Below are 27656 nucleotides of genomic sequence, written 5' to 3' on the forward strand. Positions count from 1 at the left end.
ATGCACGTATTTTAAATATTGAAGATAGTCTCAACAATGAGGGGGGAAAAAAAAAATCAAATAAAATCGGGACATTGCTGGAATAAAATCCTGGAGTGGAGCGGCTTAAGGAGTGGATTTGGACTCCTGTGAAACACTCGCACCCTCCTTACAGAGAACAACTTCCTGCATTTTCAACTTCCGCTCTGTATTTAAACCCTTCCATTGAACAAAAACTTGCATATATAAAACCGGGCTGTTGATACCGAAACGCACACACCTACTCGCTCAATCCTCAAGACTGACCAGGCAGGTTTGGATGAACGCAACAGGACCTGACGTTCAGGCACCAAAACCAGTTAATTTAAAAGAATACATTGAGATAGACCGCACTGACATTTCGATATTGATTAGATGCATGTCTCTTAGTAGGAGGCATCAGCACTTTTGAATAGTTAACTTTCCACACCCCTCCCCTAAAAACCTCTGTAGATCAATCAGAAACTATTGCTGTAACTTATTTTAGAATTTTTTTTTAAAATGTACTTTAGCGATACACAGGAAATTTTAATTTGACTTTCCCTTTAAGTGAACCTTTGAAAGGTGTGGTTTAACACAATTCAAAAGGTGTTAATGCCATATTAAAAAAGAAAGTTGACATCATAAAAAAGTTCCTTAAAATAGGCAATTCACAATATTCAGTTAAAAGCCAATCAGAAGAAACACACCACCTTTAAAAAGGGTAATTAAGCCACAATATAAAAAAAAAAAATTAAAAAAGATCTAGATGACTCTTCTTTTTGGTTTGTTCTTGTCTGTAAAAAATATTTAATTATTCCATTCAACCCAATACTCAAAACCTGGTTGGCATGTGTGTTTATCAGAGATACAAGGTACAATATCATCTCTCCTATAGGGAAACTATGAAACCCGAGTTTTCTACAAGACTTAAGAAGGCTACAAAATATACCAGTGGACCCCAACCCTCAACCTCAAGTACTTCCAACAGTCCAGGTACCCACGTGTTTTAAATGTGCATTGGTTTTCCAGTGTACCTCTATCAACGCCCAGATCTGAGACGATACTGTGATGTAATGGAAGCAGCTAATTTTGGGTTAATCAATGGGTCTCTATAGCCAATGCTTGGAATGTTAAAGGGGTGAAGCTACAGTGTGGCTACAATGAGCACTCTGTGATCTGCGAGCGCTGTACAGATTTAAACAACAAAAACTGAACTTGAAGGAAACGGAGGGCTTAGTTTGAGAATTACTGAGATCACATATATGATCTAACAATAATGGCTATCATATTAACCATTTAATAAACAGCAATGAAAAACTTACAGAACTACCACCACGCTTTGTAAATTATATTTTCACAGCAGCACTGGAAAGAGGCCCCAGTGACTCCATACTGTTTCAATAATAATAATAAAACAGAAGTGGCACTGCCCTAACCTACCTGTGGACTCAGACAAAGCTGATACACAATCACCTGTGGCTTCATAAGCGAGGGAACGAGACACAAGCCTCTTCCACTTCACCACCATAACCCCGACCCCTCATGCGCCTTACTACCACGGCTGATGTATGTGTGTGCGTGTGTGTGTATATACACATACACAAACAGAGGGTGATTAGAAAGGAAGAACACCACATCAACACACCATATCATTGATGTGGTAAACTTACTTTCCAGTCGTGTGTGTGGGTATAATATATATATATATATATATATATATATATATATATATATATATATATATATATATATATATATATATATATATATATATATATATAAAAATGACACACACACACTTTGCTCTGCTACGTATAATTTACGTGTAGGACAGGTGCGAACCGTTGGATATTTGTGAGGTGATGCTTGTGCTCCTGCTCATGCCCTGCTCAGTGCGCCCCCCGGAGGCAGTTCGCCGCAACGCCTGAGGGCTGTTCCGCACACCCATGCCACCCCCGCCCCTCGGCACGGCACCTAAGGGCCCCGAGGAGGGATGTCCCCAAGGCTGGGGGCCTCCTCCCTGCACGGAGTGTCCCCAGGCCTGCGTGGACCCCCCCGGCCCCTGCATGGGGTGATGGTGGTGGTGGTGGTGGTGGGGGGGCCCCTGGGAGCCGGCCAGGTGGTGGGGGTGGTGGTGGTGGGCCCAGCTGCTCGTGGCCCCCGGGAAGCTGTGGCTGAAGGCCTCAGGAGACAGGTTGGACAGCACCATGTTGCTGAAGCCCAGACGCATGCTCTCCGAGTCGAAGGCTTCAATCTCCCGCGCCTGGCGCTCCAGCAGGCTGCGGATCCGCTCCGAGCGCTCACTCTGCAGAGACATCATCTCCTCCTCGATCTGGGGAAAGGGGGTTACAGGGAGAAGCTGTACTTAGAGAAACTGGTAACAAAATGGAGGGTCACTTCCTTTGCTTTTTGGTTTTTGTCAGTGTCTTTTTGTGTTGTCACCCAGTCACAGACTTACTTTCAATGATTTTGAGACAAAACACATGATATGTATGCTACAGAAAAGGTGGCAGAAGTTGGCGAATTCTTGTAAAACAAAAACTATATATATTTGAAAGGAGGTATAACGGCAGTGTACAAGAATGAAAACAATTCTGTGGATGACGTTATGATTACATCGGAACAGAATTCTATTAAAAGAGGAAACACTGGTGTGTGGAGCTGCTACCTTCTGCTCGAGCAGCGCTCGGCGCAGGGACACTCTCTGCTCCAGCTCCTTGCGCTCCCGATCGTGCTGGGCGTCCGTCTGCATCTTGATCTTGCTCTGGTAGGCATTGAGCAGCTCCAGCTCCTGCTGCAACTGCATCTTCAGCACCTGACATTCCGCCTCCTGAGCCTCGTCCAGACGCAGCTGCAACCAGACCAGGGAACAGACACTCAAAACTACACGCTTTCAACTTCACCCAGACTTGCAGCATAACCTTTCTAGATATAAAACAGTCATTAAATATGGCTGTAATCAGAGGATTGGAATTGGACTCCTATTGCAAAGCTGTTTGATCCATTCCTGGTTTTCAAGAAGACTTCTGTGCAACAGGAGTCTTCTCTCCATCCCTGGTAATACAAACTTTTAGCTGCTGCTGAAGAAAACCCTTTGAAGGTCAGTCAAGAGGCTTTGCATGTTTAATGTTGTATCACTCACCCATGATACGTTTTGAACCCTGCAAATATGAAGTCTGCATCTACAGAGGCGAGAGGGCGTGTGTTTAAATGAACACACTATCTTGTGTGACTCACCGCCTGCGTAGAGAGCATCTCGTTGATGCTGTGGTCGTACTGCTCCGCCAGTATAGCCAGCTTGCGAGTCTGCTCCTCCTTCAGCCTCTTGAGCACTGCCTTGTGGTCACACTTGGGAGTAGTCTCCAGTAGGTGGTTCCGCAGGGCCTTGTACTGCCGGGTCTGGATCTTACAGGTGTCCTGGAACTGCTTCTTAATCTGCAGCTCCTTCGACTGCAAACACAACAGAGGAACCATCAGCTGAGGCAGGCAGATCAGATAAATACAGAGCACAGTTCTACCAACACTGTGCAAGCACCGCTAGCACACTTTTTACCAACTCCAGTGTTCCCCCCAGTATTCCTGTGTGCCTCCAGACAGACCACACACAAACTTTTGGGGAACGTAACCTTGGCTCTATTTAGTGCTCTAGTTGGATAGAACTCCCCCCCCACCCACCCCCCCAAAAAAACACACCCACCTGCCACATTAACAGGGATCAGAGCTATACAAACTCCCTGTATTTACTGTAGCTCGCCAGCGGTCTCACCTTGAGGCTCTTGGGCTGCTGCCGCACCTCCATGACATGCTTCCTGCGCAGCTCCCTCTCGCGCCGCTTGTTGTACTCCAGCTGGTTGGTGAGCTCTGTCTGGTGCTGCAGGCGGATCAGCTCGCAGCGCATCTTCTGGATGGTGTTGAGGTGCCGGAACTCCAGCTCCTGCATGGACTCGTGGTGCCGCAGCAGCATGGCGTGCTCAAGGTCCTTCTGCGTCTGACGCTTGTTCAGCTCCTGAGAGAGGGAGAGGGGGAGAGGGAGAGACAGACACAGGGAAAGAGGGTTGAGGCACAGTGTCCTCAACTTCATGCCACCAGTCCTGAAGGAGTCATTTGCTCAGCCAAACTGAAGCCACAACTCCTTGTGCAAAAAGTAGGGCACCAAAACCTCCACAACTTGAGGTAAGGGACGACCACGAGTGATATTAGCCAAAAGCAAAAAGCTTAACACCTCTGTTCTAGATTTCCATCCCCACTATAATGCAGTCACAGTAAGAGAAACTGGGATAAACTAATTCAACATCTCTACTGAAAACAGAAAATGTGAACTTCAGGGCAGGAGAAAAAACAAAACAAAACAAAAAAAACAGGAAAGAATTTCAAAGTATGCATTTAAAAAAATATATATGACTAGTATTCTTAATATCTTACTCACTCAAACAAGTCCAGTGGAAACACGAGACTTACTGTACAGCAGTTCCACCCATTTCAGGTTTTAATACAAGCTTTATTAGTCACAAGCTCATAGGTAACAAGCTCAGGTGCGTTTGTCCTAGTAAACTCCTAGTGAAACAGAGAGTGGATCAAACTGCTGTGCAATGGGAGTCTTCTTCCCATCCCTGGAGTCTGGAGCGCTGCCTACCTCCCTGACGAGGTCCTGCTCCACATTGTGTCGTGCAATGAGGATGCGCCTCTTAAAGCGCCGGCACTCCAGCTCCAGGTACTGTCTCTGCCGCCGCAGCAGGTTGGCCTCCTCCTCAGCCTGGAAGTGCTGGAAGTTCTCCTTCTGCTTGGAGAGCCACTCCTGCTTCTCTTTCTTAGGGGTGCTCTGGTTCTCGTTCAGCTCCTGAGACGCACAAAAAGAACCATCAGACGGGTTGAAGAAAGCAAGCCAAACAAAACAGCCAGCTGTATCTCCTACTGATTAGCATTGCCCATCATGAATGAGAGACAGACAGTCGCATTCACATTGCAAACCACAGAGACCTTATAAATAAAAAACTGCTGATGTTAATCCCTGTTAAGAGTTCTTAATTATACCCCAGCAATGCATCATTTGTTTTTCATCTTAGAAGCAAACATCTGTTTAATTAGCACTGTGGTAAATGCTTTGGTAATGTGGCCCAGTCTGTGTGCGAGTCACTGTACTTCACTAAGGCGTGTGTAGATTTCTTTCTATTCCTCATATCATGAGGCAGTTGCTCAGTGTGCAGTGTGCACGACAGCGTCAGTCTGTTTCTTTTTTGCGTCTTGTTAAGTCTGACCTCTTTGAGCTGCTCTTTGCGCAGTCTGTACTCTCGTTTCTGGGATTCCAGGAAGCTGTTCAGTTCTTTCTTCTGTTGGGTCTGGATGTGCTGTTGGAATTTCTTCTCATCGTTTGCAAACGTCTTTGCCTGCAGAGAGGAGGAGAAAAAAACAAAAAAACTAAACACTTTAGGATGATGAAACTGGGTTCGGGGAAAGTGGATTTGTTCAGGGAAATTTACTATGTACATAGTGTGTAAAATAACTGGGCAGTTAGGCTAGTGCAGTCTTCTTTTGAAATCTTAACCCTTGCAACTTATTCAGTAAAACATGGATCTCCCTGTCTTGGCTGTGTGTGTGTGCGAGCCTGAGCCTGTGAGTGCAGTGCTTGGTACGCAGTACAGTACATCTTTCTCCATGGCAGCCTGGTGCTTCTTGACGAGCTTCTCCATCTCGGCAGCAAAGTTGTTGCGCTGCGTCTCCAGCTCCTTGTCCAGTCTCAGCCGGTGCTCGTCCATCTCTGCCTTCAGCTTGTTCTCCAAGGCCATCAGGTGCTTCTGGTGCTGCCGACGCATGCGCTTGTACCCGGACATCTGCTCCCTGAGCTCAGAGTCCTGTTCATGCTCCTGGATCTGACGAGTCACCTGCGGGGGAGCGAGAGAGAGAGAGAGAGAGAGAGAGAGAGAGATACAAGAGACCGTGAGCTTCATTTCATATTCACACAACTATTTAACACTTTTGCCAATATATTTTAATGACTACTTTATTGTATTATTTTGTTGTTGTAAACAACTGCTTAAATAAGTACCTTACTAACATGTTGATTACATTTATTTTTTGATAATATTTGCAAGGTGTCCCAATAAGTCAGGCATCATAAGCAATAGCATACAGTATGTAAATTCACATTTATCCTGTGTCTTGGTTTTGCTATGTTTTAAATGGACATGTTTACATTTTTCAGTGCCAGAGACCCCAGTGCTCACCAATGAGGCTGTGCGGATGGTTGCAAAGTGCTCTCTGTTGCGGTAGTGTGATTTGTGCCGTGGGGTCTGAGGTGGGGGAGACTGTGGTTCAGGCGGCCTGCCTTGGGGGTCTGGATCATCCCTGTAGCACTCCTCATCCTGACACAAAACAAAAGGCAGAGAATTAAAATACTGTAAAATAAGAAAGGCAGAGTGAGCAGTCCCACGCCCCTCTCCTGTGTCACTGACCGGTCTGAGGTGTATGACAGAGCTGTTGGACATCACAGTGTGGTCTCCCTCCATCATGTCCAGCTCGCTCTTGTCGTCCGAGGCGTCTGGCAGGCTGTTGACGCTGCTGCTCTGGCTGCTGGCGCTGATGGACATGCTGGGGATGGACTGGTTGCTGCCCACGCTGTTCACTGTGCCGGTCCGTCCCACACTGTGCTCGGGCTCCTACGAATCAATCAATCAATTGGATTGAACTATTTAACTGACATTTTTCATGGTAAACTTTGAAGTTTGATATGTCACACAGAGGAGAGCTGGCCTCCACCAGGGCACTACATCATACTTTTACCAAAGTTACGAAACTGTGTGGTGCAGGGATGGAAAGAATACTCCCATTGCATAGCAGTTTGAAACATTCCTGATTTACTATGAGATTAATAAAACACACCTGATTTTGTTACCTATACACTGTGGCTAAACCAAGCTTGTATTAAAACCAGAAAAGGGTGAAACTGCTGTCCAAACAGAAATCTTATTTCCATCCCTGAACTATCGATATAAAAACCGGAGAGCAAAGTCAACCTCCACCCAGGCACTAAATTATTTACGAATGCTACCGATGAACTTTTACCAAAGAACTCTCCAGTTATAAAACTACGGGGGGGTGTAGCAGCTAGCTGTGGATCCAAAACACAAACAGAGGCGCAGGGGCAGTGCCTGACCTCCTCCTCGTCGGGGGCCTCTGCGGCCGGCCCGTTGTGTGCCTCCTGGAACAGGATCTTCTTCATCTTGCGGTACTGCAGGTTGTCCAGCTCCCGCACCGCGTCCTTGGTGCGCAGGATCAGGTCAATCAGCACCGTCTCCGGACGCTCCCGCTGGACAAAGGCATGCTGTGGACCACAAGAGGGAGACAGTGAGCTCAGACAGACAGTGAGCTCAGACCGACTACTGACCCCGACGCGGTCCAACTGGCCTAGGAGGAGACAAAATAGGTCAAGTTCCTTGTCTATTCTGGGCCGCACAAGACAGAGACCAGACTTGAATCAGCAATGTCTGACAAACAGAAAAATACAGGCAACAGAAACTGGCACAGTCAAATCAGATAAACTAAGCAAAACTAAGAACACTAATGGCATTCTCCAATTATACATATACATACACAATTTTTACCAAGCAGGAGAAAAAGTAGCATTTTTGTGATAGTGCCTGTAACTGCCTCCTAGGAGAGGAGCGAGTGTCTCTATCTGCTTCCGTTCAGGCTTCCTCACCTTCAGGAGCTCCTCAGAGTTGGGTCTGTCCTGGGGAATTTTCTGAAGGCAGGAGTCGACAAAGTTTCGAAAATATTCTGACCTGGGGTTGGACACAAAACAAAATCATGACTGCAGGTTAATATACGATAGGCCCTAGTGTTAACCATTGATCCAAGCATTAGCCTATTAGAAATCTCACTGACCCCTATTTAACAGACTTGTAAATCTAGAGTGTCCCAGAATCATGAATAGTTTTTAGTATATAATTCAACTACAGTCATGTCTTGAGTCCTTTACTATACCATAAAGCAGACCTTGTTGACAGTCCAGTTTGTTTACAGTGAACAAAGAATCCAACAGACGTTGCAAATTTTTATTCTACAAAAAAATCAGAACAGTTTGACCAACTATAAAAACTAATCCTGAAATGGTGCCTTTATCACCGGGATTAAGAAAAAAAAAACACATTTAAAATATTATAGTTTTTTGTTCATGCTGCTAAACAAGATACACACACCAAATGAAATAAAACCCTTTATACCAACCATTCATTGGACTGCAGTGTTGGAGACTCATTCTGAGCTATGTGATATAAGGCACTCATTGCATTCATATTAAACAAGGGAGGCTTCCTCTCCGCTGAAACCAGAACAGAAAGAGAGAATTAAAACCAGGAAGACATGCAGCACTGACCTAGTGCTCAACAGGACTGGTCAATCACAAAACAGACCCTCTTCAGCCCTCTGCCTCAGTCCCTGCCCTAGCGCTCAACAGGTCTAGTCAATCACAAAACAGACCCTCTTCAGCCCTCTGCCTCAGTCCCTGCCCTAGCGCTCAACAGGTCTAGTCAATCACAAAACAGACCCTCTTCACCCTCTGCCTCAGCCCCCTGTCCGGTGTTGAAAAAAGGAACCTCAGTTCCCTTATTCTACGAGGGGGGGGGGTCAGTCTTTAAAACACGTCAGCATTGTGCACACAGACAACAGGAAAATAAAAAAAGTATCAAATAAAAACCAGCAACTGGCCTGATTCAAGCCAAGTAACCTCAGGTTCTTGATTAAGAAAAATACTCCTAATAATAAAATGAAACAGTAAGCAGATCTCACAGGACCTACGCTCACAGCACGTGGAGTCCTCAGTGTAAAGAATGCCCATGCCGTCCTGGGGCACTTGCAAGAGGACAGAAACATGACTAATGCACACAGGCACCCCCTCACGTGGGAGAGAGAAAGAGAAAGGAGAGAACAAGAGAAAGATCTACCTCAGAGACAGCGGCGTCCCTCTCTAATAAACACACCTGATGTTTGCAGCCCCTACGGGAGACAGAGACCTCACCTAATTCAATGCATGTAATCCCAAGAGACCAGACATCCACCTTCCCATCATACTGCCCTTCATCCATGGCAAGAATCACCTCGGGGGCCATCCTGTCAGAGGAGGGAATTGGACACACAGACACAATCACTACGTTTACAACAGAAACAGGGTGAGGATTAATCCAGCCCGCTGAAAATCTAGAGCACAGCACAGCTCACAAGATGTGTTAAAACTACTGGGGGAGCAGGTGTGCAACAACAGGTGTGCAAGAACATAACACCTGGTTTATTCCACAGTAGATTTAAATACCAGTTCCATTTAGTGCTGGGACGAACACTGGATTTTCATGTTTGGATATCCACTTATAATTTAAATAGTCATTTGTTTTCAAAAAGTAATAAGCCATTATAAATTGCTCAGAATGCAGGCAGAGACAGCATAGCAGCAGGGGCAGGGGGCTTGGCCTGTGTGTGTGTGCCTTTATTTTACAGCAAGACGTTACAATATGAACACGTTAAAGCAGAAAAATATCCCAGGAGTGAAGAATAAGTTGTGTTGGACTTACTTTACCCCAGTGAATTCGCTACAAAACAAAGGATGCCAAATAGCAGTTCAAGTTAAATGTTGTTTTGTTTATTCCTGAGATAAACAGCACAATTACCACATTTTATTTTTTCACTATTTTTTCATTCCTTGCTGTTTCTTCATAGTAAACAGTGGCCATTGACACGTTTTCAGAAAGTAATAACATGAGGTTTACTTGTCCCTTTTTGTAGCTGAACAAGCAAACGATACAAGCAGGTCTAATGTAATGTTTTCAATTCCTGAGGAACTGATCCCAATCGTTCGGCTGATCAGATCAACTCAACCCATCCGTGCATGCAAGGACCTGATAACATCAGCTGTAAGCACAAACTTCAAAAACCGCTGCAAGCACGGCTTCAACTGAATGTGTCTCTCTCTGCTGTGCCCTGTGGACAAGCTCCTCTTGCCCTTACCAATATGGAGTCCCCACGAAGGAATTGGCAGGAGAGGCGATGGAGGCGGAGCCGAAGTCAGCAAGCTTCACCTGGCCAGGCTCCGTCAGCAGGATGTTCCCAGCCTTGATATCTCTAAGGAAGACAGAGGAGAGTGTCAGTGCCCAGCACAGCTTTAATAAAATGACTCAACCACGCACTCTGAACGGTGAAACTGTTTGAAAAGCGGTACAGGACCCAGCTTGTCAAAAGAATGCAACTAACTGAAGTGCTATCAAGCTTTTCAACTTGGTCAATTCAAAGAATAGTTTTGAGGGAACTCCAAGGTGTAATATTGATAACCATTTATACAGCGTGAAATCTCCCTAAACCCCCCAGCCAAACTTTGCAGCCACTAATGCATTTTAGTATTTTGTACCTCATATGGTTTCCCAGTGTGTAGTTTTGCCCGCTATAACAGTTTACTAATGTGGCAAAACTACTGAAATACAAAATATTACATTTGGTTGAATCATCATCATCACTGTACTGTCATCATTACAAAAAACAGCACCAAGCAAGCATGCGTCAGACAGCACATGTACGCCGTTCATCTGGCTGTTGATTCCTAGCTTCTCTGAGTAATCCACTCTTGCACACAACCCTGGCGTCAGTGTGTGAGGCGGCCCTCTGCTCCAGCACGGGCTCACACAGCACTTGCCTGTGAATCATGTTGTGGGAATGAAGGTAGGCTAATCCCTGCAAAGCACCATGGGTTATGGCTGCTATCTCCACTTCCTGCAGAGGTTTTTTGTGAACTAAAAGACAGACAAGGAAAGGGAAAACACATTGTCAGAAAAAAACAGCGTGATGGAGCCACCAAGGTGGATAACTCCAAACACTCCCCCATAAATACAGAGGTAAGACTTATAAAGAAACTAAGACATGCAGACAATGCTTCTGCAAATGCATTCATCAGTGGGAACATCCCACTGACAAGGTGCAGCTTGCGCATTTAGATTCTGATAAGTTTAAATTTGAGTTACACAGCATAACAAAACCACCACAATTCAGCACAACCCAGGCCAGGACTGAATGTAAGAGAAATATATTGGTATAGACCAAAATATAGACTGCATTGAGAGGACCCTTATTGCTTGTGTCCTAGTGGAGTGTGCACTGGAGACTGTTTAAACTGTAGCACACTAGACATAGAACTCGGTCAACATAAATTGAACCAAAAGATGCACTCAAACTGGTTAACATTTTTTGGGGGGTGGGGACACTTGAGTTGCTGGCCAATATAAGTATTATTAGCATCCTGTTATGAAATTTCACTTCAATTATGAATATTGCCGACATCTGAAATGAGTGTTATTCTGGCACTGTCCACAAGGGAGCGCACAGCTTTTAAAGCACACAGTCTGCAAAAGTAAAATGTCCTAAAATCATATTCTGGACTTGATTACGCAAGAGTAAAACAGAACTGCAGAGAAATACTACTCTGGTCTGCCAGACCAGCAGAAGCGACAAGGTAGCAGAAAGGACCGGTGGAATCAGGGAGAAGGCCGCTTATGCCAAAAAGGTCTTGTTATTCATTAAAGTTATTCACAGTAAGTATAAACATAAAACAACATTTTATTGTGATATAATTTTTTTTTTTTTTTTTTTTTTTTTTATCTGAAAATTAATGAAGTTTATTAACTTACCTGTTTGGCTCCCGTTTCGGGCATTCAGTGCTATTGAAGTCGCTGGAAGAGATATCAAAATCGGGTTTCCATCTATGTTTTCATCGCTGTCAGTACACGCATCACTTGACCGAGGGAGTGTCAGTATTTACATGATATTTTCCATTTTTTCCTCTATTGTATGAATATTTCTGTTCAATTGTCACTCTTGTTGCAATAACCACGGTACAATTTAAACTTTCAGTGAACAAAAATTAGCCACTGCAATTTGACGTCGTTGTTTTCACACCAAACTCCAAAAACAACGACTTTCCCTCTGCAAACTTCTTTATTTCGACTGCTTCGAAATGGACACACCCCTAGCTTAGGCTTACTGTCCACCCTCAAGCACGGGTCAATTTATGTTGAACCGACTGCAGCACACTTCAAAAGGACCTCCTAAATATTTTGGTCTATTGGAGTTGCTTTATGGGGAAGCTTTCGTCAACCTCTGCCCACACTGTCTGTAACCAGTGCTGTTAGTCCCTCTCCTTTCACCAGCAGTAAATGCCTTGATTTTTACAATGGCCTGCGATTACGTTTTCGAAAACAGAAAAGCAAGAAACAAGCTTACCCTCCAGCAGGTCTGAAGCGGACCCCAGACAGTATTCCATCACAAGCTGCAATAGAAAGAGCGACACGGAGATCACAAACCAATACGCAGTGCGCACGCTGCCTCCCCAGCCATGCACCCTGCACACCTCGGACCAGCCCTGCTCTCTCACTGAAGCCCGCCCATGCCTTACCCATGCCGTGTGTTCCCGCAGATAGCAGCCTTTGTACTCTATACTGTTGGGGTGTTGTACCCTCTGCAGAAACTTCACCTCTTTGATTATGTCTTGCCATTTCTGTAAAAATAAAAACACAGGCACCATCAGCACAGCAGTTTATTTCACTTCATCCACTTTAATTCATGATTCAACTCCACCCTCAGTAGACAAGGTTGAGAAACTCGCCTCATTGGACTGCTTGCCACTGTAGGACATCTTCTTGATAGCCACCACCTCTGTAGTGCGCACGTCGCGTGCCTGTTGAGGAAACAGACAGAAAAGGAAAAATGACATTATTAAAAAAAAACAGAAAGTCAAACAATTGAGCCTACACACCGAGATCATCAAAACTCAGTTTCACATCATTGTACAGATTTGAAAACAAAACGTTTGTCGAAGCAAATACACCTTCAATAGTCAACGAATGCACATATTATGCAAACATGGATACAGAGGCATAATCTGTAACAAGCTGGTATAAATCTGGCTCTGATGAAAAGTTGCAACAAGTTGAACATACAAAGTAGACGGCCCCGAAGCTGCCATGGCCGATCTCCCGCAGGTCTGTGAAGAGTTTCTCTGGGTCCTCCTTGAAGAATAGCTCAGAGATATCGGGATCCTTGAGGCTCCCCGCTCGGCTGGTGGACGGCATCCTCCCTCCTCCCTGCCCGGCAGAGCACAGCTATCTGGGTGTGCGACTGCGCTGCCGCCCCGACCGCTGGCTCATCTGCAGGAGCGAGGCCTCTTCAGCATGGGCACCTGATAGCGAGAGAGAGAGAGAGAGAGATGTAAGCAACAGTAGGGGGGGCGGGGGGACAACAAAAATTATTCAGAAAAAAACATTTATTAAAAGACCAAATGGCATTGTCCTCTTAGTTTCAGGAAAACAGAAGAGTTTCTCAAATATGGCCACCATGTGATTTTGTGCAGCCACCCCCAAACATTCCAGCAAACCCTGTTTTAAATCAAAGGTTACCACATGCACATCACTTATACATCCCATTGCATTGTGTATAAAGATTGTTTTCTTTGTTTATTTTTAAAAGTAGAAGTTTAGATTGCTGCCAGCAGTTCTGGTCACCAAGCTTAGCTTGGAAATACTGCAGTGTGTTTGTCATTCATACAAAAATAAATACCACTCCAACTCAACTCCTCCCTTACACCCCTCTGTTAAATTACTATTTTTAGTGAGTGCAGAAAAAAAAAAAAACTACTTTAAAAGCACCACATTTATCCCCCACCATCCCTGTATCACATCCTGAAGCCAGATGACTAAATAAGGAATTAATCTGATCGTCACCCCCAGTTGAACGCCTATGTCTGAAACTAATGCTTTTAGAACAAATGCGCAAAACAAAACTCTCAATAAGTATACAATGCCGCTTCGGTTCAGAAAACAGATGCCAGCCGCTCTCTTGCACTGTGCTTGTGGAAATCAGCTCCCAGACACAACCCTGCAACTTCAGTAAAAGCTGAAATCAGGAAGGAAGGCGCGACCGTCGAGAGGGGAAAACAAGAGGGTGCTGTGAGGCTGGGGCTGTGCAGCCGCTTAAACTGCTCACTGCCTAGACCACAAAATATTCATTAAAGACCACTTTCATTTTTGCTTTCAAACTGGATTCCTAAAGCATGACAAATTAATTATTTTGACGTTCGAAATGCAAGCCAGGGAAGCTTAAACAAAGAAGTTAATCTTCAGACAAACACTGCTTGAAATGTACTGAGAGGCGACAACATTCATAGCAATTAATAAACGATTGTACCAAAAAGATGCAGGCGACTCCTGTAATAAATAGAGTAGCCTACTAGAGTACTTTCAGCTACATCATATTTAAAGAATTCCTCAATCTTGGTTTGAATTTTGAAACAAAAATATCCAAAACAAACAAAATAAAAATGGTTCGCTCCAGCTCAAGTGTTTGATTTTACTCTTGAGGTACGCAATGGTTTGTCCCAGCACTAATTACTAATGCAATAAAAATAAACACAAAAACAGGTCTGGGTGGGTGGGTTCGACAGTAAAAACACAAACATAATGAAACAAGTGTTGTGCTTTAGCTGCACACACACACACACACACACACACACACACACACACACACACACACACACAGACAATGCTCTTGCAACAACAGCAGTGCTAGGCAGGGCAAAGGGAGGCTGCTCTTGCTAAGCTATTCTATTCCAGCCAGTGAGCTCACAAGAGAACAGGCCCCTGCCCTGGCAGCTCTGTGCGGTGCTGAAGGAATGCTCTGGGAGGACCAGGGATGATCTCATGCTGCTGCTCTAGCAGGGTCCCACAAAAAGGACATTGTCTGCAGCAGAGGCAACTGCAACCCTCCCCACAGGCAGGGCTCTGTGCATCTGTTCATGAGAGGGGGTGGGGTGGGGTGGGGAGGGTCACATGTGACAGGCTTTGGGAAAGAAACAAGGAGCAAGAGGACAGAGCGAGCAGCAAGACGAGAGGAAAGAAATGAATACAAACGAAAGACAGTTTAACTAAACATTAGGATACATATTCCTCAGAAGTTTTGAATGAACAAATGGCTTAATGACTCGCACACTACAAATACCATTCAAAATGCAATTAAGATTACAGCATTACAAAACAGTCCTACAACTGGAAGCCTGGCTGCCAAAAAGTCCTAGAAAACCACAACAGTACACAACCTACTGTACGTGAAAACTAACAAAAAGCAAAAAAAAAAAACAAGTGATGGATTGAAACACAAATATTGCAACATGCAGAGGTGGCTTGATACACACTCGTTAAACACGGCTGGCTTAGTTTCAATAATCTTACATTGTTCTAATGAAATTGGCACGTGGACCTTGGCACCACTAGTGTAGGCATTAGTTCTGCAACACTGCTGTTCAGACAGCAAAAACAGGCTGTTCATGACAAAAGGGGGTACACCTCTGCTGGAAGCTGTTTAAGACTTAAAAATAAAATTTTAAAAAGCTCCAGGATTCAAATCTTCTGGATTCCAGAGACTGACAACAAGCCCCAAAAATGTACCACTTCATCATGCATGTCTGCTGCTTTCTAATTTCTATTTCTTTAAGTAGCATGAGGATTACATTGAAGATAGCACAGCACTGAGCCACTGCAAGTCTTACTATGAGCCGAGTTAATCACAATCCACAGAGGTCATCGGTTCAGGTCTGATGCGTTGAAGTCCCTTCTGTTAATGATGATTGAAAAACTCTCCGCAGTCTCTGTGTAATGCGCCAATTTATAATTAAAAGTGTGAGAGAGTACAACAGAGAGAAATATGGGGCAGGAACTCAAAAGATTAAGGAAGTGCGCTGGTGCCTTACTGGGGCTGTAGCCAAAACAGAGATGCAGAAGCAGGGGAGTGGAGAGAGGGACAATAAGTGAAGTGCAGCTTTACAGAGGTCACAAGAAAAACACTGTGAGAAAGATAGTGTGGGAGAGGAGAGAAAGAGAAACAATGGGGGGGTTGCCCATAGAGGAAGCAGCCAAAACATGGAGAGGGGGAGTCCTACAGTGAAAGAATACATGTTTGCCGTGCATTTAGATTTTCTTCAGCAGTAAATCCCTGGTTTTCCACTTTACAACAGCAGCAGGTGGGTGAGCAGAAGCACAGCAGCAGCAAGTGTCAGGTGCAAGTGTACGTGTGGGAGAGAGTGAGAGTGACTGTGTGGACTATATACAGCAGCAGCAGGAAGCCAATGCAGACACAACACCCTTCCATTTCAATGACACAGCACACTGGTTGCACAACAAAACAAGACAATTGCATGTGGGTTTTTGTATTCCTTAAAAGAGAAGAAAAATAGAGTAATAAAAGCACACCTTTCACGGCATGGAGTATTGAGATCCGCCTCGGTTTAGATCTTTAAAACAGACAACAGTGTGTAAACTCCTGAGTAAAATGACATGCAATAACTAGGGTAAGTGTTAAGGCTTTGCACGTGTATGGCTGTTGGCTGATTAAATGATCGTACATGTGTTCAGTGTTAAAGAGATAAGATTAAAAGCTCTAAAAACCACAAATGCAGATGAGCCAGCCATCTGCATTGAGGTTCAGATGCCCTCTTGGGTTCGCAGAGTCACCGGTTCGTGCCCAGCCTCCGCCCTGTTACATTAGTTATCTCAGTGCAAAGTCTGACTGCTTGTAAGAGGTGAGTGTGAAATGAAGTAACATGCAGCCCTCCAGTAAACAGACACACAGCTCCACGTGGGTCTCACTGCTGGCTGACTATTGAGAGGGGCTGAATGCCAGACAACTCTCCAACACACCTCTACTGCCTCATTTCCATGCAACACAATCCCAGGAGATTCCCCTGGCTGGTCTCCCTTGAAACTGTGCCTGTCTGTTTCCATCACAATCTCTGCAAGTCTTTCATGTGTTGGGATTTATTTACTAAAATCAAGTGCCGCTAGATCTCCTTTGTTTGAGTTAGTCCCTGTTCCCTTAAGGCAGTCCCAGCTGCAGAGACACAAGCTTCTCACTCACTAACCTCACTCATACCTACTGTCTTTAGCAGCGGCTGGCTATGAATGTTATCCGCAAGCTTCCTCATATAATTCAGGGAAACTAACAAAAAAGCTAAATAAATCCTAACAAAAAAATGATTTCTGAAATATCTACCTTGTATTGTTGCCTGAGCCCTTTTCCCTTCCGTAGTAAGGGAGAGAAGTTTGCTGGCGAGTCAGGAGAAATGTTTTCAAGCTGGCTGCCAAGCCCAGCCAGAGGGAGGGAGATAAGGAGAATGCAGAGAGAGGATGAGTGAACAGAGCACCGACTGACTCCACTCTGCTTCAGCACAACTGCAGTGCTCGCCTCCCAAGACCAGACCAGCCCCCAAATACAAGAAAACACCCAGCTGAATTCACTGTGCATTTACTCTAAATGTACACCTAACATGAAAAACACAAAACGTCATTTTAAATAGCACGCTTGGTAGTAATATCTCTGTAAATACAAAATTGGAGTTACCAGTACAGTGAAAAGGTAGGACCCCCATACCCGACCGTACACGCCACTGAGTACATAACCTACATATTGACATGGTCCTTTAAATATCTCCAGATTCTGACACTCATTAGCTGGCGATAAAGAATGGAATAACAATTAATCACAAATGCATACTAACTGTCTCTCTAGAAACAGTGTGACTTATTCCCTTCAGTGGATTTTAACATGCAAGATTAAAAATTAAACACAGGACTAAATGGATATGCAGGACATAATAACTGAACTCAGTTGCTTCTTGCAAGTTCTGCAACATTTCCATATCATTTTTAATAGAACATGGTGTAAACTTTGCATGGGAGTAAATGCTAGTATATTTGGTCATTTGTCTTTTTAGTAATGTGTGTTTAAAATGTACGTATGCTACTTTCTGCTAGCGTTCCCCGAAGAACCAAAATAAAAGTGGTTTTGTGAATAGGAGAACTGCAGACTGTCAGCATTTGTTTAGGTTCATGTCCTAAAGATAAGGACGGTACAGATTTTCAGCTTCCCAGATATTATAAAAAGTCCTGTAAATTGACTATTGTTCCCAACTTAAATGAAAGACATTCTCCATTGAAGGAAAGTTCAGTTTAAAGGGTGGGTTTCCATTTCACTGCCACAGCTCGCCTCGCACAAAAAGGAGTCACGAAGGTCACTACTGAAAGGAAGGAACAAATCAGGACATAAACAATACCCCATCCCCAGTGGAGTGACCGAATGCAGCGGGCTCATACTGCTACAGCTGAATTCCTTGGAAAGTTTCGCTCTAGATAGTACAGACCAGGGGAGACCAAAGCTGGCTCTTCCAGTCCTGGTCTTTGTTTCAAACCTGTTCTAAAGTGTTTAATTGAACCAATTAAACCTACACCCAGACCCTCAAGTAGTTAATTATATCATCTGAACTCTTAGATCAGAGTGGAATGGCCCACCAGGACCGTGACTGGGCAACCCTGGTATAGACCGATCATTTAGATTAGGGGTCTCCAATCCTGGTCCTGGAGGGCTGTTGTCCCTCCTGGTATTTGTTCCAACTATACCCTAAATTACTTAATTGCTTATTGGAAACACCTGCCCTCCAGGAGCAGGACTGGAGACCCCTGATTTAGACAGTACTACATACAGCAGTGCCTTAAAACTTACCCAGCTTGCTTGTACTGCGAACATATTACTGGCAACACCAATAGAGATGACACTGTCTACATGGGCTTATACAGTAACGACTTTCTAGGTAAACAAACGAAAAACCTTCTAGAAACGGTTGTGGGAAACACCTTGAAGCTGCTTCACGCGTGTTTCAGCATGACTAAGCCTGCACAGGGCCGTGTTTGTGATTGACGCACAGCGCTGCTGCCAGGGTTTGATTTACACGCTGTCTTAAACAAGGTGGCATCACGAGGACTGCAGGGTACGGTCAGGAGCGGCTGATAGAAGAGAGAAGGGAGCGGGGAACAGAGACACAGAATACAGGAGGAATGGAAGTTTAGCACTAGGTCTATCATTACCATAAGCATTCAAATAAAGTGCATTTATCAACATGTACTTTGGTATTGGTCCTAAAGAATGAGTAGGGTCAATTAATATCTTTTATTTGACCAATAAGAAAAAAAATGTAATTTCCAAAAACCACAAGACGCCGCTCACTTTTAGCATATATAGACCAGCATTATATTTCTGTACTCTGTTGATTTACTCACTCAGATGTTTGTAAATCCTCTGCGAGTTTCATGGGTTAACTCAGCCTGTTGATCCTCAGATGATGACATGCACATGACTGTCTGCAGTACAATCTGCACAACGTGACTCGCACAACCAGACCCCATTGTTATCCACTGTAGCGCTTCATGGTCTTGAGAAATTTCCAGGAAGTGCTGCAAGTGGACACATGACTCCTGCAGTCCTGGACAGAACACGCTTTGACTTGCCAGTTCCTACATGTTTTATTTATTACAATAACGAAAGTTTTGTATGAAGTGTTCTTAAGCACTGCAGCCTGACACTATCAGCTGATCTACTCAACTCCAACCTTTCACACAGCAGCCCCATGCTCTCACCACTGAGCTACTCCAACCCACTACATTTCACACTGCAGTCCAGCACACTAACAGATTCAACCCCAATACCTTTCACACAGCGGCCCCATGCTCTCACCACTGAGCTACTCAAAACCAGATGCTCTGAGCCAGCCAGGTGAAGTGTCAAACCAGCTAGCTTCCACTCTCCAGCCTATTCGGACGAGCGGTACTGCAATTTCTCATCATCAATGATCCCCTGGACTGCATGAGTCAGCCTGCTGTGCTAGGAGCCCGCCTGCCTGTGTGGTGAGTCAGTGTAGGAGAGGGGAGGATGTGAAGCAGGTCTCTGGGGCTTTGAACACAGGGCTGCTGGGAAAGGTCTTCTAAGCACACGGAGCTTGTTCCTCAGTACTACACTTTCACTTCATTCACAGAAGGGGAGGAGGCAGGGACAGGATCACACCCCCAACCAAGATTACACTACTAAGGTACAAACAAACTAACCGAGAACTAAAAAACTGACAAAATGAACAACATAAAAAAATATGCATGCCATCTGCAAGCATCAGAGCATGCACAAGCAGCGGCTCAAACAACCTAGAGTATTGCACACCGACTATACGGCAGTACAATGTTTGCCTCCCTCCAAATCTGAGATGGGCTGGGTGTCACTTGAACTGCTGTGGTTAGCCTGCACTAATCAATTTGTTTAATAGTAAAAACTACTGTAACCCACTCAGTGAAGCAGAACACACACAAAAAAAAGGAGCAGACCATTTTTGCAGGCTGTCTCTCTCAGAGGGAGCCTGTGACTAATCCCAGCTGGGCTGACAATGCACAATAAAAAAAAAAATGTAGTAAATGTACACCCTACATTGCTAACAGTGTACCCCTTAGAGTGAGCAATACAGAACATACTAAAATCAACTGATCCAGAAGCAAATTAATAATGTACCGAACAAATGTAGCAGCAGATATCTTACGAGTTTAGTTCAAACATTTAATAAATGGCTGAACATTTCGAAGGATTAAACTAAACCTTTTAAACTTGAAACATATCCTAACGCTTCAAATCTCATATTGCATGTAGGGCTGCAGCCTGTTTCAGAGTGAATCAAATGGCCATTATCTCTTAAGCCAGGCAACTGGTGGCTATGCTGTAGACCAGCGTCCTGCAGCAGGGTAAACAGTTGCTCCTGCATCCTACTGCAGACAGCCAGTTGTCAAGAAGCTGCCTTGTGCGTGGGGGCCGGAAGAGACTGTGGTCAGCTGCAAAGCCCAGAAACATGAAAGGTTTAATAAAGAAGGGTGTTTTACATTAAATCAACCAACTGCACTACCCTGACCACCTTATCATTTAGCATTAGAAAAAAAAAGTTCTCTTAACTGGGTTATGATCAAGCAGCACAACAGCAAGGTATTCAAACTAATAAAAGCATAGGGACGTGGATTTCAAAATCTTTAGCTGTACTTTTCCTAAACCTGCCTGGCTGCCGCTTCCAGCTTTGCACTGCACTATGGAAGCTAAAATTAGAGGCAGACTGTAGAGTTGGGTGGGAGTGGGAGTGGGAGAGCTGCTCCAGTGAGCCCTGACTGACAGAATGGGCCACTGACAGCCTGTACTTAAGCTGCAGGCAGGAGGCAAATTACGAGTACAATTTTAGAACCATTTGTCTCAACAAAATTGATTCAGGATAATCAGCGTTCAATAGAGTGGACTGCAGTCGCTAAATAAAGTTTCATTACATTATACACAGGAGAAGGCAAACCTTCGCCCTTTCTTTCCCAGGTTGTCAAACATCAGCTCACTACTTGACTTTCTAATAACAAAATCCAGCCTACACCCGACCCCTGCCCAGGAGGTAAAACTAGAACAGAAACTGTCTCTGCTTTCTAGCTAGAACTCAACGCATCACTAAGACAGGCATTTACCCAAACTTTTGCCTGCCTGATAAAAGGTATAGTTTTAGCCATGGGAAAAATCAGGTGAGGGTGAAGTTGGCACTTCCAGTGAAGGTCTTTGTTTCAACCATGTTCTTGCATCCAGATAGTAGAGTAGTAGATTAATGCATTACACGTATTAACCCTCCTGGACTGGCACTGCCCACGCCTGAGCTAGTTAGATACAGGAACGGAGTGGGGCGAAGCACTAAACTAGGAGGAGACAGGAGATGGGACTAGCAGATGAAGGACCGTCAGTCAGTGTGTGACAGTGAGGGTTAGCTCAGTGCTGTCACTGCTGCCTGGTATAAATATAGAACTCAGCCTCAACTGACGGCAGTCACTCCCCTGGAGAAAAGCCATTTATAGTTCAGGTTCTTGCACAGCATGATGTCATAACTTTGCAGACTGTCGCCAAGGCAACAACATCCTACCACTGCAGTACCAGACAGGAGTTACGTCATTAACTTAACAACCACTACAGTGCTAGCCAGCAAGTGCTGGTACCCTCTTCAGAATCAGCAGTTACTTCTGCATGTTATTTCACTGTTCTACTTTTATTCACTGCAGTGCTCCATCATTATTCCATGTTGAGATATTTCAGTTAGGTGATGTTGTTAGGAACAGGTAATAATTTAGAAAGTGCTTAAACACCGCCCACCCCCTCCTCCTCCTCCTCATAATATTGTAAAAACGTACCAGGCTATTTGCTTACCATGTAGCAAGTTGTTTGCATTGAGATACTGCAACGTACTTCCTCAAACATCTGTCACACAGATGTTGCAGCCCCATTTTCAGAGAAGACAACTGGGTAAAAACACTGTACTTTAACAGGATGACTTCAGAGCGCTTCAGCTTATTTTAAGCCCCTATGAAATGAGTGAACAGAAAAACTGTGACAGATAAGACAGGATTCACAGAATTTTTTTTTTTTTTTTTTTTTTTTTTTTACCTGGAGGAAAGTAGTCAAGAAAAATGTAAACTATTTGCATATAGACTAATGTCTGGCCAGCTACGGTAGCAACACTGCTAGATTGCCCTCAGAAGACGTATAATTCCCGCTAAGATCACATGCTTTGTCAGTTCACGGTTTTTACATGCCAGAGAGAGAAGGATGTGTAATTCTACAGCAGGGAAATCCAAAATGAAGATGATGCAGAATACAAAATGACAACAAGGTTAAGGGTTAAAAAGCATCCGAATGACTAAATAACCAAGATTAATAACTTTCAACCTTGCTTTCCTGCTCGAGGCACGAGAGTCAATCCCTGCTGTGGATCTCCTGTTTGAGAATGTCCTGAATACAGCCATTAACAGGGAACCAGCGCGGCTCCTATGGAATAAAAGAGATGCCACACACTTTACTGTTAATGCAGGAAGCTGACTTCCCCAGATAAGCCGGTCAAATTAAAACCTAGCTTCCTGTGCAGTTACAAAATGTACTACTCCAAAGGACATGGCCAGGCGCTGGGGACCCCAGTACAACTTGAAAAGTACCATTCCACTAAAAAGGAATTGGGCTGGACAATAAATCAGTCAGTCATCCAATACTAAGTCAAGAAAATATCTAGTGATGCTGCCAGTTAACAGGAAACTAGACGGGATAAGAGAAGGGCAAAGTGCAATCATGGTGACCCTTTCCGACATGGAATTTGCAGTTCCTAACTTAAGTAATATGTTTGGGAACATCACTAGTTTTAGGAGAAGAAAAAAAAAATCATAACAAGATGCAAGAAAGCCCCGATAGAAGCACAGATTACTCGACACATCTCAATAACGTGTGCTAAAGAAAGTACTAACCAAGTTTCAAACACGTGACAGTGTGGCAGTGGGGAGATCGCTGTACAATGCCCTGAGTGGAGGCACAGAAGGTGGTTCAGTTCAGAATACCATTGAGTGATTCCAGCAATGCAATTCCACGTAGCGGTGTCTAAAATACAGCTCTGGTATTGGGAATACTCTGTTTGCATGTCAAGAATTCCCATTCTGAATACAAATAGACCTGAGCGCGCACTTAACATACTTGATAATGATTTATTTAAAAGTTGACAAAACGCACACACAGAGTAAGGACTGTTGCTTTCCCCCACAAATGTAATTCTATGCAGAGGGGAGTTGAAGGTTTGTTTAATAATAAAAATTAAGAGGGTAATATGACGCAAATAATGTGCTTGTAAACTTTTGATGAATATGTCATCGTGTCCGTTTGTGAAACAGTGGGTCATACAATACAGTTTGACAATTAAAAACCTTTAGGATTCACTGGAATGCAAAACCAGCTCACTTGACAAAGAAAACTGAATGAGCCAGGCAGCCCCTATTGCAGGTAAAGTCTTAATGTCTTAAAACCAGCTGAAAACCTGATTCTCATCAGCAGTATCAAGAGCTTAAACACAGCCCGATATACTACAGCCAACACCTGAAAAGACTAAGAACTTAAGAGGAGTGGACATGCTTTAAAATGCTGCTTACAGTGCCAAGAATGTTTTTATTCTTCACTTGTTATTCAGGACATGCAAATATCTGAACCACAGCGCAACAGATATCCAAAATACCTTCAACGGACAACTGATAACATTGCTGGTGCTATGAAAGGTGGCAAGAAAACGGCTCTTCACACCTCAGTTAACGCTGCTTTAACTACTGAACACATTGCAAATCAACAGCTGGTCAACAAAGCAATTTACAGCGTAAAGCATGCGAGCATCACTGTTCAACCAAAGCGTTACTCTTCCTGCGCGAGAGGGTCTTTTACTACAAGCTAATATTAAACAGTAACGCTATCCCTATTTAAAGGCTTACCCTAGTCTTCACCACAATCTTTTTACAGGGCTATATTAGTTCATTGCTATTTCTATTACAGTCAAGACAGAGGGTATTCGATAACAGTGCAGAAAACAAACTAAAACACAGCCAAGGGGAAAAAAAATAATAATAATCAGACTCAATTCAAAAGCAAACTATAAAACACAGCGTTTAAAACACCTGAGCAGTGCTTTGTGATTTTAGCCACGCTCCAACTGGCAAGTCCAGCTTCAAAGGGAGAGCGGTCAGGCCTGTCTTGTGTTGTAGTCCCACACTCCTTGTTAAAATACACAACGGTTCTGTTTCACTTGAGGGGATAACAGAGAGTAACACACATTTTGCTGATACTGCTTTGCTTAACAATATTATAAACCAACCTCTTATCAGCTTTAACATTACCAGACCTCCCCCTCCCCCCTTTAGTGTAGCGATGTTCTTCACCTGTTTTAAATAGTCATTCAAGAGATGCAAATACTTCAAACACAAGCTTTAAATAAACTGTGGTGTCCAAGGGGCTTTGACGCAGGTCACATGGTCGGATTGCTGCTTGCCCACTGGCATGAGATTTAGCTGCAACACCTGAACTTATATTAGTACCAAGAAGCAGCAGCAACTTTTCATCTATAGCCTTTTCTTTGTAATATCTGCACATTTCATCAGCTGATGTACAAAATACAGGCAAATAACAAGATCATCTACAACAGCATGGTGGAGGGGAGGTATGTTTCCAGCACCAAGATACGAAAATAGATTTTAAAACCTTGATGGCAAGCTTTTATTAAAGTAAAATGACAGTGGCAATAAAACCGCATTCTCAATGCTCCAAGACTACCAGTAAATGAAAAACAATGTCAGTTTCTATTTTGCTACGAGGGTACTCACAACAAGAGCTGGGTCCGTCAGTCATTAACTAAGGCGGCCCCCGCCAAACAAGAAGCGCTTGCATTTCAATTTGGAACAGCAATTCTGATTGCAGGAGCTGCTCCTCTATTGAGGGTGTCATACTTTATCCTTGAGGCTGAAAGCCACTGCAACCTCTATCTACAATTTCAATGGGAAAGTGAGTTTACTGCCAGACAGCCAGTGCAAGACAAACCCCCAAGTCTCTGACCAGGAGATATGCATTCTCCAGGGACAACAATGCAGTGCTTTGCAATTTTTACAAGATTCACCCCCCCCCCCCCCAACATCTGGTGGTAACGGCATAGAGTGTGGATGTCATCGCTGATTCTAGATTTACTGTAAGGAGGGAGGGAGGGGGGTGGTGTGGGGTTGTCATGTCATCCATCCTTCTTTCTTTTGTTTTTAATAACTTCAGTTAAGACTAAAATTGTGATTGCTACTCTGTCTGTCTGTCAATACACCAGCCTCAAGAGAATGAGGACCCAAGCACCAGCCCTGTGGCAACGCAGCCCATAATTACAACAGGAGCCAAAGCAACCATGAGTGGAAACTCCTCCTGCCAGATGTATAGCCCACACTGATATTAGTAAGTGCCAAATATACCTATAGATTGCATGACATTGCAAAAAAAATAATGCTAGTTTCACGAATGGCAAAGCACCGTTTTTAGCATCAGTGCAGTATAAAACAGCTGCTCGGGTCTTTGAATTTACTTACTCACTGGCAGGGTCAGCTGGGGGTGCGGTGTTATTTATTTAATTTTCTCAAGTCATGTAAATACCCACAGCTTTCCCACATGCTAGAAGCAGCAGGTGATAACATACATGACGTAGAAAGCCCTGTCCCAACAGTAGCTGCACCAAAACGATGCCCACAGTACTCCTGAATCCCTGACCACAGGGGTCTCCACACGGGATCGGAACAGAAGTGAGGCCGGGCTTCTTCCCATGCTGGGAGATTTCTGTTTCAGATCCGACCGCGTTCTGGAGGGTCCCTGGTTATGAATGCATTTCCACCGCAAGCAGGGCAAAACTGAGCACCAATAACAAGCAAAGTTATGCGCAGTCTTACTCCAGAAGGAGTTAAAAAAAAAACGTTTATTTAACAAGATTCAACGAAAACGTCAAGGAGGAGCAAGAATGACGATTTCCTAAAGGAAAGGAAGGGTGGGGGCTGGGGTGGTGTGCGGTGCATCGCGTCGTGGTACCAAAAAAAAAATCAAAACACACACACAGTATACGCTTCTTTTTGTTTGGTGCATTTTAATAACAATGAGAAAAACAGCATTCCCTTGCCATGTCACGGGGGGCAGGCAAGGAGGGAGTGGTTTCAAATCTATAGATGTTTTTAGTTGCGGGTTGCTTTAAAAAAAATTCAATCTTTTGATTATTTTTTTTATTTTTATTTTTTTATGTACTTCGTTATTAAAAGGCAAATACATTCCCCTGCCTGGAATAACTGTCTCCATCCGAGGAAAGCAGGCACACACACACACACACACACGCAGCTTGTCTGATGTTGCAATGCACCAAAAAATATGGAATGTGGGACACACAAAAACAACTGCAACAAGAGCGATACACAATCTACTGTTTGCACAGTCGGGTCCTTTAAACTCCGCACTGCCGTGGAAAACATGACACTCCAGCCCCGTACACTTAGCAGCACCGACGTGTCGGGTTTTATACCCATATAAACACACACAAAACTACACATCCACATAACAGCGAAGCACTTACCCGTCCCGGAGGCCAGGGTTAAAGGGAAGAAAAGTTAACCCGGTATCCAGGCAAAACAGAACGATACCAGGCAAGAGACGGGGGCCGAGACGCGGCTTTTATTGACGCCAAACGTGATTACTGCGTGTTATTGTTGGTAAAGCGAGGCGTTATTGATGTTTAATGTGTTCAAACTCCTCCCCGACAGCCCACTCGGGTCAGGCTCGCTGCCTCTCTCTCCCTTCCAGCGATCAATCCCAAAGATGGCGGCGGCGCGATCCACCTCCTCCCTCCTGAAAACACGGGGGGGGGGAAACACGGAGAAACACTCTGACCCACGCCCGTGAACTAACCCGCGGCGACTCCCTTCCGCCGGGCCGGGGCTGTGCGCTGTGCGGCGGCTCCGTCGCGTTTTAACGCGCTTCTGAGCGAGTTTCCCGTCCTTCGTCCGTCTCTCCGTGGAGCCCCGAGTCCCGCTGCCTCGCGCTGCCCGAATCCTACTGGCTGCGGCGGGGCGGGGACCTCGCGAGACGCTAATCGCAACCGTGCACAGCTCCGCGACGCCGTGCAAGCTGAACTGTTATCTTCAGCGGGGCCGCCTGTCGGTTAAGTGCATCTTTTTATTTTTTGTTTTGAAATACTTTATATGCATTTAAAACCCGTTTTGCTTTCCAGCCTCCACGTGGAAAGCGCACCTGTGCTTAGCTTATGGCGAAGCCTGATATGCTGCGTTTTGCATGTGTTGCAAATACTGTACACATACCACAACCTGCCAGTTTATTCCCCCTGTCTATGAAGTAGAGACAGAGAGAGAGGAGGGAGTTTAGGGCATGGCTCAGGGTGA

The 27656-nt window shown here is 44.4% G+C and overlaps 1 protein-coding gene across 3 annotated transcripts; it reads right to left on the minus strand.

Moving 5' to 3' along the window:
- Positions 1–1765: 1765 nt before the first annotated feature.
- On the minus strand, positions 1766–27292 carry taok1a (TAO kinase 1a). Of its 3 annotated transcripts, none has more exons than XM_041241170.1 (21): positions 27166–27292; positions 12969–13207; positions 12635–12706; positions 12425–12526; positions 12253–12298; positions 11661–11702; positions 10673–10769; positions 9994–10107; positions 9014–9105; positions 8224–8317; positions 7697–7778; positions 7151–7318; positions 6450–6653; positions 6222–6359; positions 5643–5879; positions 5256–5384; positions 4634–4837; positions 3767–4006; positions 3238–3450; positions 2669–2851; positions 1766–2332 (listed from the first exon to the last, which is right to left on the minus strand). In XM_041241170.1, exons 2-21 carry the CDS (start codon positions 13098–13100, stop codon positions 1820–1822), a joined length of 3102 nt encoding a protein of 1033 aa, XP_041097104.1. In that variant the 5' UTR covers positions 13101–13207; positions 27166–27292; the 3' UTR covers positions 1766–1819. The 3 variants fall into 3 exon arrangements, with proteins under 3 accessions (XP_041097104.1, XP_041097103.1, XP_041097105.1); XM_041241169.1 differs by having other exon boundaries at positions 26834–27292; XM_041241171.1 differs by lacking the exon at positions 11661–11702 and having other exon boundaries at positions 1767–2332; positions 26834–27292.
- Between the last annotated feature and the right edge of the window lie 364 nt (positions 27293–27656).

Source organism: Polyodon spathula, unplaced genomic scaffold (assembly GCF_017654505.1).
Source record: "Polyodon spathula isolate WHYD16114869_AA unplaced genomic scaffold, ASM1765450v1 scaffolds_764, whole genome shotgun sequence".
Lineage (NCBI taxonomy): Eukaryota > Metazoa > Chordata > Actinopteri > Acipenseriformes > Polyodontidae > Polyodon > Polyodon spathula.

Coding starts and splice junctions, on each gene's coding strand:
- taok1a (XM_041241170.1), bottom strand. CDS start 13,100: ATGCCGTCCACCAGCCGAGCGGGGAGCCTCAAGGATCCCGATATCTCT. Junction 10,770..11,660: donor CCGAAACGGGAGCCAAACAG/GTAAGTTAATAA, acceptor TCTGTCTTTTAG/TTCACAAAAAACCTCTGCAG. Junction 5,385..5,642: donor AGGCTGCCATGGAGAAAGAT/GTACTGTACTGC, acceptor TCCTCTCTGCAG/GCAAAGACGTTTGCAAACGA.